Source organism: Micromys minutus, assembly GCF_963924665.1.
Source record: "Micromys minutus genome assembly, chromosome: 10".
Lineage (NCBI taxonomy): Eukaryota > Metazoa > Chordata > Mammalia > Rodentia > Muridae > Micromys > Micromys minutus.
In genome coordinates this window covers 10,114,913-10,127,622 of record NC_137979.1, presented here as the reverse complement: position 1 = coordinate 10,127,622, position 12,710 = coordinate 10,114,913, and the positions used below count along the sequence as shown (strand labels likewise).

Sequence of the window (12,710 nt, the reverse complement as noted above, 5' to 3'; positions counted from 1 at the left end):
GAGAAAGGTAACCACTCAGACCGGATCTAAACAAGGGCACGGGCTCAGAGCCCGACCTGCTGATATCTGGCAGAGAGCTGTTCCTCATTGCCCAACCTTCGGAGACGAGGCCTCCTGGGGGCATTCTTGTAGCAGTGGAGCAGGCCCAAGAGGTGGTCAGTCTCCCAGATGTGTGTGGGAAGATCCAGGGATGAAGCTCCCCCACGTATCTTGAGGTCTCTATCCTTTCCAGGCTTGGGGGTCTCAGCACCCTGAAGCTCACGGAAAGCCATTCCTGAGGCTAAGCCTTGAGCCCAGTAGCTACTGAGAGTGAACCATACAGTTGGTCTGACAGTCCTTGGTCATTCTGTAAGTCTACACCGGTCAGAAATGATCACAGTGTGTGTCGGATTGGCACGGATGTCTCGCCAATGAGAGTGGGCACCCAAGATGAACTTCCCAAACCACATTACCAACCAACCAGCTATGGTATGCTCAGAAGCTGTGATGCCGCCTCTGTTGTGGGCCAGACCTTCCTCCCAGAGCCCTAACCTTCCAGTGACGGCATAAGCTTCCAGACCTCTCTCAGTCACAGAGAAGCTAAGAAACCAGTCCTTACCCAAAGCCAGGTCAAGCTAAAGCACAGCCATTTTGACCTCCGTCCGGGGCTTTAATTATGAGCTAAGCAGTGTGCTCAGGACTTTGTACTCGGTGACCTGTGACTAGTTCATCCTCAAAGGAAGTTCCAAGATAATTAGTGTCACTCTTGTGACACAGACCAGGCATTTTAGGGTACCGATGTTAGGTGTCCCACCTGGGCCTGGGGGTTTGAATAGGGCTGTGGGTAACAAAGCTGAAACCTTGCACACTACCCAGTCACAGTCTAAGAGAGCAGGGAGGTCATATCACAGCACCACCCAGGGGCCTACTGGAAAGATTTAGTCCCAAGGCAATGGCCTCTCTCCTCTGCTCAGTCTGAAGGAGTGGAGGGATGGGCTGAGAGACTAGCCCTTTTTCCTGATCAGATACAAAGAAATATAGTAATGACGGGTTAAACATGACTCGCAGCATGCATGTGTGCGTGTGTGGGTGGTATGTATGGTTATGCATGTGAACATCCACATGCCTATCCATGTGGAAGCTAGAACAGGATGTGCAATGTCTTCCTCCACCACCAAATGCCTAAGTGCCCACAGACAGGATCATTCACGAGTCAGAGGCTGTTTTGGCTTGCAGGTCCAGCAGGCTCTCAGAATCCAGTGTCTTTGCTCCAATATTGAAGTACAAGGCATACGCAGCCTTGTCTGGCTGACTTTTTATGTGGGTGCTGGAAATTCAAACCCAGGTCCTCTAGCTTGCTGAGCAGCAAGCTTACCTACTGAGCCATCTGCCCAACCCCCAACACTGTAATTGTTTTTTTTTTTTTACTAATGTTGCTTTAGGCGGTGGCTTCTCTCCTGAGAAGGTGGAAGAAAATCCAGCATTTGAAGCTCGGCTTTCTCTCAAGAGCAAAGAAACCCCGGGCGTGCTTTCTCCCTTCCCATCTCCTATCAACACTCAGCAGAGGGCAGCAAACGGGAACCAAGGAAGAGATAAGAGAGAAGAGGGTGCCACATGGAGAGAAAGCTACACACATAAACACACACCCACCCGCAGCAGCAAGCGGAATTGTTTAGCTTCCTCTAGCTTCCCAAGTATGAACACTCCGCCCCCTCCAGTGAGCAGGGCCAGGCAGAAAAAAGTCGAAGCTGGAGAGACAGAAGTTCTTTTCTCAGCTCGAGAGAAAATGTGCAGTGGGCTGGCTTTGGGTGTGTGGAGGGGAAGGGCTGCACTCAGGACAAGTGTGAGGGGAGAGGAAGGCAGCCACAGAACTGGAGGGGGATAAAGCAGGAAGACGCTTCCGTACGGTGCTGGCAAAAACCCGGGCCTGAGCCTCCGCAACCATGAGCAAGGCCGCACTCCGAATCTCATCCCAAGATGGGCGGGGCTAATGGGAACACGAACTTAACAGCCACGGATTCTGAATATGAGGGCAAGTCCGGAGTGTCCAAGATGCCTGAGCCCAATGCCTGGGGAAACGCACCAGGGCTCTGTGTAGACACGCTAGCATCTGCCTATGGCACCTCTTTCTTTACAAGGGTTCAGATTCTTCTGTGAGGAGCTATTCTTTCTCTCACCTAAGAAGATCAACCCAGTCCCATCTCCAGCACGGATAGAGTCCCCCCGCCCACACACACACCAAGGCAGATGTGTGGTTGTCCCAAGCTCGTCCCTAAAGTGGGACAGGAAGGCAGGGCTCATAAGACGTTTCTTCTCTCCTCTACACAGGCAGCCTCGTTTCCGGGATCATATTCTACTCATAGGGACACGGTCTAGGTCACAGGTAACAGAGAAAAAGCCAGACGCAAAAGAGAAGCCAGATCACCCAATACTGAGAACCAGATGGTCCCTGGAGCCTGTGAGCTTTTTCATGCTGAATCCACTGTTATTTGAAATTGATACAGAAGAGACCGTAAGGGGGGCTCTGAGGATCAGTTAGTTCTGTAGACAGCAACGCTGCCATGTACCATATACCTTTGAATCTCTCCACCCCACGCAAGATCCCTTCACAGCTGTAACATTTAATCCATTTTATTTGCTGGCCTCTGGGAGTCAGCGAGATCATCTGGGCTCTCGGGGGAAATAATGGCTGAGAAGGCGCAAATATTAGTCTGTGGAGGAAAAACCTCTGCTGCGAAATGGAGCATTAGGCCCGTAGCACTGCATTCTGGTCTGCGTTCCTCCGGTGAGAACCTGTTGGAAGCGACCATCCCCCCCCCGGGGGGGGGGCTCAGTTTCCATCAGACAAAAACGAAGGGAGCTGGACTGGAGAGGTCCTCTGAAGCCCCCTGCCTGCTCTATACTCCAGCAGTTCAACAAACGCACTCTGCCTCCTCAGTCTCCGGACAGCTACAGGCAGGAAGGCCACTGTGGAACCCATGGGAGCTCACACGTGTAGGATCTACTTCCTGTCCCCACTGCCCCAGACATGAGAACAGTGATTCTCTGGAGAAGCAAGATTCTTAGACAAACCCTCTGTTTCCATAGATGCGAGGGGACCAGGTAGTTGTACAAAGCACAGAAGCCACAGTGTAAGGAGCAGTGAGTTAGTTACAAGGCCCCCTTCACCTCCAGGTGCCTTTTATACAGCAACAAAAGACGTCCTGGGTGCCATTTCTGAATAAGAGCTGGCTGTAGACAAGGTACAATTAGCAAGCTAGATGGTTATCTTTTAAATAGGCCTTCACTTTCCCATCCCTGGTTCCATTATCCGGTACCTGTCACCGGAGCTCACGCACACAAAGCTGCCTGTGAGAAGCAGCTGGAACAGGAACAGGTACCTAAGTCGGGGCTTCAGCTAGACTCTCGACCTTTCCGAAACACTTCCAAACTCACGGAATCCTGGGATGTCAGAATGCGAAAAGCCACAACAAAACATCTATTTCCCACAGCCCCGACTCCGAATAAAAGGGGAAGTGGTAAATGATGCCAGCAAGCCCAGTTGTGAGAAGACTTGTTGGACAACAGCCTGAGGCCAAGCCTGGGATTGGTGGTAAAGATTGATTAGCATTGTCTGCCCAGGCCACGAGTGGGAAGGTCCCATAATGATATACGTTTGCCTCCCTCCTTTCTGAATCTCCACGCCTTTCACAGGTGAGGAATACAAGGCTCAGAGAGGCTAAGCCACTTCCCGGAGGTCGAAATGGTCTTAGGGTAAGAGAGAACCAAGGCCAGCCTTCTCTCCCAGGCTTCTCTGTGTTCATCCTTGGCAGACAGCAGGCCCAGGAGAAGGAGGCAGAAGCAGATTTGCTCTGCTAAGTCAAGAACCCTTCCCCGGTGGCATCCGGTTTCATCTGGCCAAGCTGACAGAGAGGTGAGTAGCCGTCTAACGGATACCAGCTCCACCTTGGAAAAGTAAAGAAACCACTCCAGACCACAAAGCCATGGTACTTAACTTGCTGACGTGTGTAACGTGTGTAACGTTCCACTACCAGGAAGACCGAAACGGGGCGTGGGGTACAGGGTCCGATGGGGGGATGGGCAGGGGAGGGTGTTCTAAGAATAAAGTTCAGCTCTGACCCAAGGAGAAAAAGTCCTGAGACTTAAAAAAAATCACAGACACTGGCATCCCATGATCCCAGCAGTCTCTACCCAACAGATGCCATTACCCAGAGAAGCCAAGTCTCACCAGAGTGGGAGGAGCTGCGCTTGGGCGTCCCACCGTGGGATATCAAAGACCAGCTCCCAAGCTCTGGAGATGAAAACCAATCCTAGAATTAAACCAAGATGTCAGGCTGTCTAGGGAGTGGGAAAGAGGAGGAAGCCCAAGTTAAAACATAAAATGGCCTCGGGGCCAGCTTTTCCTACTGAATCCTGGATCTTTCAAAAAAAAAAAAAAAAAAAAAAAAAAAAAAAAAAAAGCCAGCTATGTGACTCCAAACTCATGGTGTGCACTTATGAACCAAATACCCTGTCTCCTGGCTCCAGAGGGACCAGCATGAGGTATCACAGGGCCAGGCATCAGAGAGGGCTGCCCAAACCCAGGTGTGATCTCACAGAAAAGTCACTGGAACTTCTCACAGTAATAAAGTCCCAACAGCTGCTCTAGAGCAAGGTCTCATGCTGGCCTTGAACTCCAACTCCCCTCCTCTCCCCTCCTGGGTACTAGAATTGCTGTCATGCACCACAGGCTGGTTTATGCGGCGCTGAAGATTGGTTGGACACAGGCAAGCACTCGATCAACTCAGCCACATTTCAGACCAGCACTTATTTCTACCAGAAAGACCACGGACCTGCTTGGAGATAAACCCAGCAGCGTCGGGAGTGCTGGCCGGTTCGTCACTGTCCCAACAACTCTGGGTGCTGAGGACTGTTCCCCAGCTAGCCACCTGATACAGAGGGTGGGAGAAGCCGGCTTCTTTCCTGGAGGCCAGCTGACATTCGGAAGAGGGACTGGAGGGCTCTGCATCTGCAAGGGAGTGGAACACAAAGGGGCTGTGTGGAAATTTGGCAGACTGTTCCAGAAAGGCAGCCTATGAATGCTGAATCCTGCCGCACCTACCAGGGCCCATCCTTGGGAAACAGTTTTCTTCCGTGACCCCCCAAGAAGCAAAGATGATCACATGGAAGCCTCCCCCCCCTACCCTTCCTTCACTGTTTCTATGCCATTCCAGAGAGGCAGACAAAAAACAGGTAAAGCAGCCTTTTCAGTGAGGTCTAGGTAGTGCTCCCAAGAGGCACTCAGTAGCTGCCCGCCCCCAGCCCCCTGTTCAAAAGGTGGCCTTAGTGCATCAATACCCTTTTGTACAGTTAGTAGTTCTCCATGAAAGCTAAGGCCAAACTGACAGTTAACCTTGACCTTCTGGCTACACATCTGGGTCTATAGAAAATGAAAATGAGGATGTCTCTGGCTTTCACGGCAGAATTCTCTCCGCGCAGAGGCATAATGTCAAGGGCTATTTTAGAACTGCTCACAGCCATTCCACAGGAGAGTCTGACCTGGCTGAACCCCCCCCCCCCCATCCCCAGCCAGGGCTGTGTTCAGCAGAGCATCCCAAGACGGGAATATTATAAGGGACCTCAGGAAAGGAAACAGCAGCAGCCTGCCCCACTCTCCATGGCACATTGACAGCATCACAGAATACTGGCCCCAAATCGTACATATGCAGCAAGCAAGGCTCAGAGTGGGAGACCAGACTCATCAATGCACAGCAAATTAACAGTTGAGCTAAGAACAGGAGTCTGGCCTCCCAGCATGGGTACCACATGGAACAGTAACAGAGGAAAGAGAGTTCCCACAGGAAAACCCCACTCAGACAAACAGTTTACGGGAGGGAGCTCTAAATCCAGCTTTCAGAATTCAAACCAGGGATTAAGAAATGGGGTTTCCTGACTTCCCAAACAGTAAGATCTACCATAGATGGATCACCCAGACCTTGACGATGATTTACAAATTACCAGAGCGGCAAGCCAAGTTTAAATTGATCAGCTCTGTAGCAAAGAGTCTTCCATGCCCCAGAAGCCAAAATGCCCAGATGGCAGCCCTAACAGTGGAAGGGAAGGGATGGGGGGGTGGGGAGGAGAGCATCAATCTCAAGAAATCAGCCTCTTCCCTCAAGGCCAGCCAGCAGTCAGTCAAGGCTGACCCTGGCACACATCTGCTTACTTCCCATGGGGCCAAGAAAATCCCGTAAGCAACTCCTCAGTGTCCCGCTGGAGGAATAATTCAAGCATGACCACACGTGCCAGGAGCTGGGGTAGAAAAGCTGGGATGGCTGGAGGAAAGTGACCGAGCTATTCCAGGAGACTGCTAGTCCACATGCACATGCTCATATGCATGTGTATACACACACACACACACACACACACACACACACACACAACTTCAAAGAGACTGTCTTAATTTTGCCTACAAGAAACATATCTCATTAGTACAAAGAAGGAAGGCTGGAAATACTCTGCCCTGGGGTGGGGGTGGGGGGCACCTGACACCTGTGGCTCTGGGACATGTAGGAAGCCCTCTACAGAGATTCTCAACTCTCATGCCAAAGGAAGCAAGTTAAGGCTAAGGCACTCAGTCCTTACTTGACCCCCTCGAGGGCATGGTCTCAGTAGTCTCACGAGAGGCACAGAATCTGACTAGGATAAAGACCGAGTGATGTGGGAGGCGGGGAGAGAGATGGATGGCCTGTTAAGAGCTGGTTTTCCACGTTAGACTCCCAGCAACCACACAGTGATTCCAAGACGTGTGCAACTCCAGTTTTGGGGTGGGGGATCCTATGCCCTCTTCTGACCTCAGTGAGCACTGGGCATGTGTGTAGTGCAGACGTACATATAGGTAAGGCATACACACACGTGAAAGAAAGAGGGGGAGAGGAGAAGGGAGAAAGGGGAGGGAGGAGAAGAGAGGAGAGGAGAGGAGAGGAGAGGAGAGGAGAGGAGAGGAGAGGAGAGGAGAGGAGAGGAGAGGAGAGGAGAGGAGAGGAGAGGAGAGGAGAGGAGAGAAGAGAAGAGAAGAGAAGAGAAGAGAAGAGAAGAGAAGAGAAGAGAAGAGAAGAGAAGGGAAGCAAGCTTTCTCCAGATGGGAAACTTAGTGGAGACCCAGGAGTGCCTGTGTAGATGACAAACCAGGAAGAATCAGGTCTGTCTCAAACATAGAATCAGCAGGCGACGGTGGGGGCTAGGCGCAGAGACTATCTGAACAACACGGACCAGAACGACCAGAATCTTCACTCCTACCCTCAGAACGAACAATCCCGGGTGGTACCGAGATGCAGATAGGATCCTCCGAAAAAGGGAGAGCTAAGAGGCCAGGAATAGACGGCAATAAGCGGAGTGGGGGTAAACTAGGAAAAGGACCTAGGGCTGAACAGTTTTAGGCTGGAGTAGGAGCCTGGATAAGTCTTTGACTTCCCTAAGCCTCGATGTTGCCATCCCCAAAATGGGATGCCTCAGAGCAGACACGAAGGATGGGTGGAACAAGGAACTGCAGGGTGGAAGCGAAGTGGGGGAATGAGTGCTCTCCACCCTCGGCCGCGGACCACTCACCTGTACCGCCGCGGGGGCCACCGCTGCCCCCAATCCCCCAGGACTGCCGTCGGGCTGCCGCTCGCGGTACAGAGCCCAGAGCCCCACGTTGGGCAACAGGACAAGGGCCGCCAGAGCCAGCGCCACCGCCTGCAAGAGCCGCTTCTCTTTGCGCCTCATCGGGGCCGGTCCGCCCCGCCGCGCCCCGCCGCGCCCGCCCCCGGCTTTGCGCGTCCGCCCGTCCGCCCGGCGGCGGCAGCAGTTCGGCCAGCAGAAGCGGCCGCGGCGCCGGCCCCGCTCCAACTCCGCGGCACTTCCGCTGCTCGCCAGCGGGGGACCCGGGCGCCTCCATCGTGTCAGCGCCGTGGGGGTGCGCTCCAACCCCATCATCCCCTGGCATCTCATTCCAGGTCTTGCATCTCGCTTTCTACCATGAGATACACGGTTGAGTTCAATGCGCCTCCATCCTTCCGTCCTCCATCCACTTATAGAGCATCTCAATCCTTCAGGATGCAAGAGAGCCCCGGCTCCTGACTGCTATCCCCCCCGCGGGTCCCAATGGTGCGTCCTGCTTCGCCGCCGCTCCCCACCCGCAGCAGCTTTGCCAAAGTCCCGGAGTTAGGGAGTTGGGCGGTCTCTGGGGCCGCGGGGCACGCGATCGGGGACGCCCTGGGGAACTCGCGCGGCTCAATGCCAGCGAGAGCCTCGGGGCTGCGCGGACACGCTACAGCCTACTGCGCTGGGATGCTGCCGTCCACTCTTTTCCGGGCTCTGCCCCGGGACGTGCCATTCTGACCTGCCTTTGACCTGGGGACTCTGTGAAACCTGTATGCCAAGGGCACCTTGCACATCGTTCAGTGGGTGGCCGGGTTTCCTTCCTCCTCTCCAAGCTGTAGAGTGCTGGATGCTTCGCCACTAGTCTGGGTTCTTTGCAAAGCCCTCGAGGAGGTGACCGGAGCCTCCTCGCGAGAGCTATTCTCCTGCACATCCAAACCGGTGGATTTGGGCTGCTTTTCAGCCCCAAGAGTGCTTTTCTGGACACAGTGCCCAGAGCACTTTCCCGAAACCTCATGTTCTTTCCTCTCTGAAATTCAAACCATCAACGAGCGCCCACGGTGGGCCCGATACTGGTCTAGGAGTGAGGAGCAAAGAAAACCAGAACTGCATGAAATCTCGCAGAATCAGGGAGCACTTGTCCAAAGAAGTCTGGCTTCTGAGCTCACATGAAGTCCGTGGGATCCTTCTCCAGGCGCGGAGTGACTGCCTGTCTTTTAACAGCTTGCTCCTGGATGCCCAAGGGCAGCCCCCTCCTCTCTGCTTTCTTCTTTACCAACCTTCCTGCAGGGGCATGCATTGGCTCTATCTGCTTCTTCAGAGGAGCCACTGAGCCCTGTGGCTACCTGGGGCTAGTGTCCTAAATTCTAGCCTTGCAGGTCTGACTCCAGGCTGAACAGTGCATTTTTTTCTTTCTGACATCACAGCTTGGGTCACATCACTGCAGAGTCCACAGTCCCGGGTTATATTTCCCTGAGGTTAAATATTTCCCCTCTCTGCCTGGCCTTTCTTTGGCTCTGCTGCAAGCTTTGTTCCTCCAAGTGCTGTAGACCATACAGATCCTTGCACCTAAAAAAAAAAAAAAATGCATACACACACCCCAAAAACCTCTTTGTCTATGTGGGGGGGGGCACCTCTATGTCTAGGGAAATCACCACCTCTTCCTCCAAGTCTCCCAAACTCAGCCCCCTTGCTGTTCGTCAGAGCATGACAGGACCTTTGTCTTATCAGCCATACCTGGATGTAACCTCTAACCATTCTTCTGTCTATTTTTTGTCTTATCTTAAAAAAAAATAAATTTATAGGGACTGAGAAATGCCCCAGTGGTTAAGAGCCCTTGCTGCTTTTCCAGAGGTCATGGGTTCAGTTCCCCCTACCCGTGGTTGGCTCCTGGCACCCACATGAGATAACTCACAACTGCCTGTAATTTAGTCTCTATGCATCTCTTCTGGCACCTGCACACTTATGGCGCACAGGAATACATTTAAGCACATACACATACTCATGAATAATGAATGTCTTTAAAAATAATTTATAGTGTGTGGCAATACACATAACAATTTTATCATTTTTAACCATTAAGAAAAAAAACACTTTTATTACAGTGTGTGTGTGTGTGTGTGTGTGTGTGTGTGTGTATGGGTCCCTCCACCCCAAATCCCCCCCACCCCCCCCCGTAAGGAAGAGGGATGCTTCTACAACTCAGGAAGTAAATTAGTCTCACGAGACTCAAGAAGCTTAAAAAGTTAAAAGATGTCACCTTTCCTCCCCAAAGTTACATATGCTGTAATAATCCTGGGGAGAAGGGGTCCTCAGGATCAACCATGCTGTCTTCAGGGTGCATGGTAGGGCTTCAGGGTGCATGAGCTATCAGCCATATTGGTATGGGCTTTTTAGTGACAACCCCGAAAATAGCTCACATAACCAGCTGGCTGGATGTCTAATCTAAACTTGGGTGAAATCATTTATTTGGTATGTTGTCAGTGTTCTATGTGAGACAGACATGTGCTCTTATCTCCCCAGGAGAAGTCACACGCGTATACCCTACAGCTCCTTTATCCAGTTGGCTGTGGATAACATTCCAGCTATCCCCATCACTCCCCAGTTACGAGTAATGCTGAGTCCCGTCTGTGTCTGGAGCTGTCGTGAGTATACAGTGTTGGTGTAGTTAGATGGCACTGCTTCCCCATCCTTGAGCACGGTGTAGGTAGCCACATATGGCAAGACTCTGCTGTAAACTCTGTGGCTTCCCATCACCTTAGAATAATTTATGAGATGGCTCAGTCAACAAAGTACTCACCTCACAAGCCTGAGGACCTGAGGACCAAGCCACAGAGCCGGATTAAAAAGCTAGGATTACGGAAATACATGACTGTAATCCCAGTGATGGTGAAGGGGGATGGAGAGAGGTGGAGCCCTAGAAACTCTCTGATCAGCTAAAGCAGAGAAAGAAGGGGAAGGTGTCTGTGCAATTACATTAAACTTTGTCCCCAGACCTCCACATGCATGTGTGTGCACACACCAGTAACACATGAGAGTCCTTAGCTCAACCCCTTGGTTTATGCCAGGCCTTATCCTCTCCCAGCTACCCTGGTTTTTGATGCCTTTCACACACACCTGACAGCCTCACCTCAGGGCCTATCCACTTTAGCTTTGTCAACTTGACACAGCCTACAGCCATCTGACAGGGGACCCTCAACTGAAGAAGTGCTTAAATCAGCTTAACAGGTGGGCACATCTGGGGGGATGTTGTCTTGGTTATTAATTGATGTAGGAGGGCTCAGCCTGCAGTGGGAAGGTCACGGGTTGCAAAAGAAAACTAGCGGCTAAGACAAGAGATCGAACAATCAGCCTTCTTTTATGGACCTGGACCAAGCCCCTACACTGACTTTCTTCAGTGACAGACTTTGACCTGGGTGTATAAGCCAAACACCCTCCCCCCATCATCCCCCAACCCCTGCCAAGTTGGTTTTGGCTAGCGTTTTATCTCAGCACCAGAAGTGAAACCAGACAATTCCTAGAACTCTTTTCCTCTGAACCTTTGCAGGGTTCTCTTCATTTTCTCAGGAATCAGACCGGAGGTCCTACCTCTTGTGACAGCTTCCCTAGCCTCTGTCTCGGAAAGCTCATCTCCATGTGTTTGGTTTCCCAACGCTTGGTTTTTCTGAAGCTGGGCCTCCCTGTCAAGAATGCAAGTCCCAAGCATTTGGAAAAGCAGGGTTTCCTCGTCTCCTAGAAACACATCCATCTCAGCCAACACATGCCCTGCCTTTACTGCTAGCCAGGAAACCAGAATCTCTTTCTACAGAAAAATGTGTGAGTACCCAAAGACCCTAGTTCACTGTCTTCCTACATCTTATGAAGCTCAGGACCCAACTGGATGTCCTGCTCAGTAATGCCTGACTGGGTGAAACATGCAGTTAATGTCACCAGGGAAGGAATGAATTCCGCACTGCTCTCCTCCCCCTCTTCTTCCAGCTCCCTAGAGCATCCCACAGGAAATTGGATTTGAGCTTTCTCTCATGACTTAGCAAAGTCACTTGTTGATCAAAGCTCACAGCAGCTCAATCTGCCCCCAATGGGGACTCCGAGAAGCCAGCTTTAATCTGAAGGCCCTTTGATCACTTTCTACCATGTGGGATGGGTTGGACAGGAGGAGGGCTCCCTGGACTTTATCCTATTCACAGAGAAAAATGCCACTTCCCCGGAAAACTGAGCTAGCCATGAACTGAAATCCACAGGAGCTGTTACCTTCAGACCAAGTCACGTCACTAAGCCCGGAGTGGTCGTTAAATGAGATAGTGCACTCAAAGCACCAACCGCAAACCTTGTCCAATGTGAGCACAGTAACTGTGGATGTAAAGAAAGCTCATCACCAACAGGAACATAGAAACCAAGTGTCAGCTGCAAGGCAAGTCACCTGCTCTGACTTGCACCTTGCACTCCTCCTTGCCTGAAACCACCTACAGACACCTCCTTCCTGCTCCTGCTCCTCCATTTTCTGGCCCTGAGACCCTGCATTTACTCTTCCCTCTGCCAGACCTCCCATGCGGCCAGCTGGCGCTCATCCTCGGGGTCTCTGTGAGAAAATGACCTCTTCACATCAATTCTTTTGAAAATTCTCTCTTCCGCACCTAGAGCTCACTGCAGTTTCAACACAGCCCTCTTGGCCTCAGGCGTATCTCCTCCTTCATCATTGGGTGCTCTCACCAGAGTATCCACCTAGAGCCTTGGGGCAGCCATCTTGTCTCCTCACACCCTGCCACATCCTGGAGCCCAAGGAGAAACACAGATCCCGACACTTCAGAAGGGATTACATCCCGTGTCCTACCTTCCCGGTCTCACTTCGCTTTGCATGTCTTTAAGGAACTGTTTGTTTCATGGCTGGCTGGCTCCTTAGTCTTCTGTTCTGTCACCAGTGACAGACAGAGCCACTCAAAGGAGAGGCTGACAGGTGCAGGCCTTCAGCGTGCAGCTCCAGATGGGTGTCTTCCCCGTACCTTTCAGAAGTCCTGTTGAGGAGCCAGGCTTGGCGAGTCCGAGCTCTGAGCGGAGGGACATGAAGTCCTTGAGGTATAGGCGAGGTCAGTCTGTTTCAAACATTCCTTAAT

At 51.9% G+C, this 12,710-nt stretch overlaps 1 protein-coding gene across 1 annotated transcript in view; it reads right to left on the bottom strand.

The window, feature by feature from the left end:
• Nucleotides 1-7,824, bottom strand: part of GALNT10 (polypeptide N-acetylgalactosaminyltransferase 10) — a 139,154-nt gene extending 131,330 nt beyond the window's left edge. Inside the window, exon 1 of the mRNA XM_080922995.1 lies at nucleotides 7,567-7,824. Within this exon, the coding sequence (XP_080779121.1) occupies nucleotides 7,567-7,725 (159 nt within the window). The 5' untranslated portion in view covers nucleotides 7,726-7,824. The remainder of the gene's footprint in view (nucleotides 1-7,566) is intronic.
• Between the last annotated feature and the right edge of the window lie 4,886 nt (nucleotides 7,825-12,710).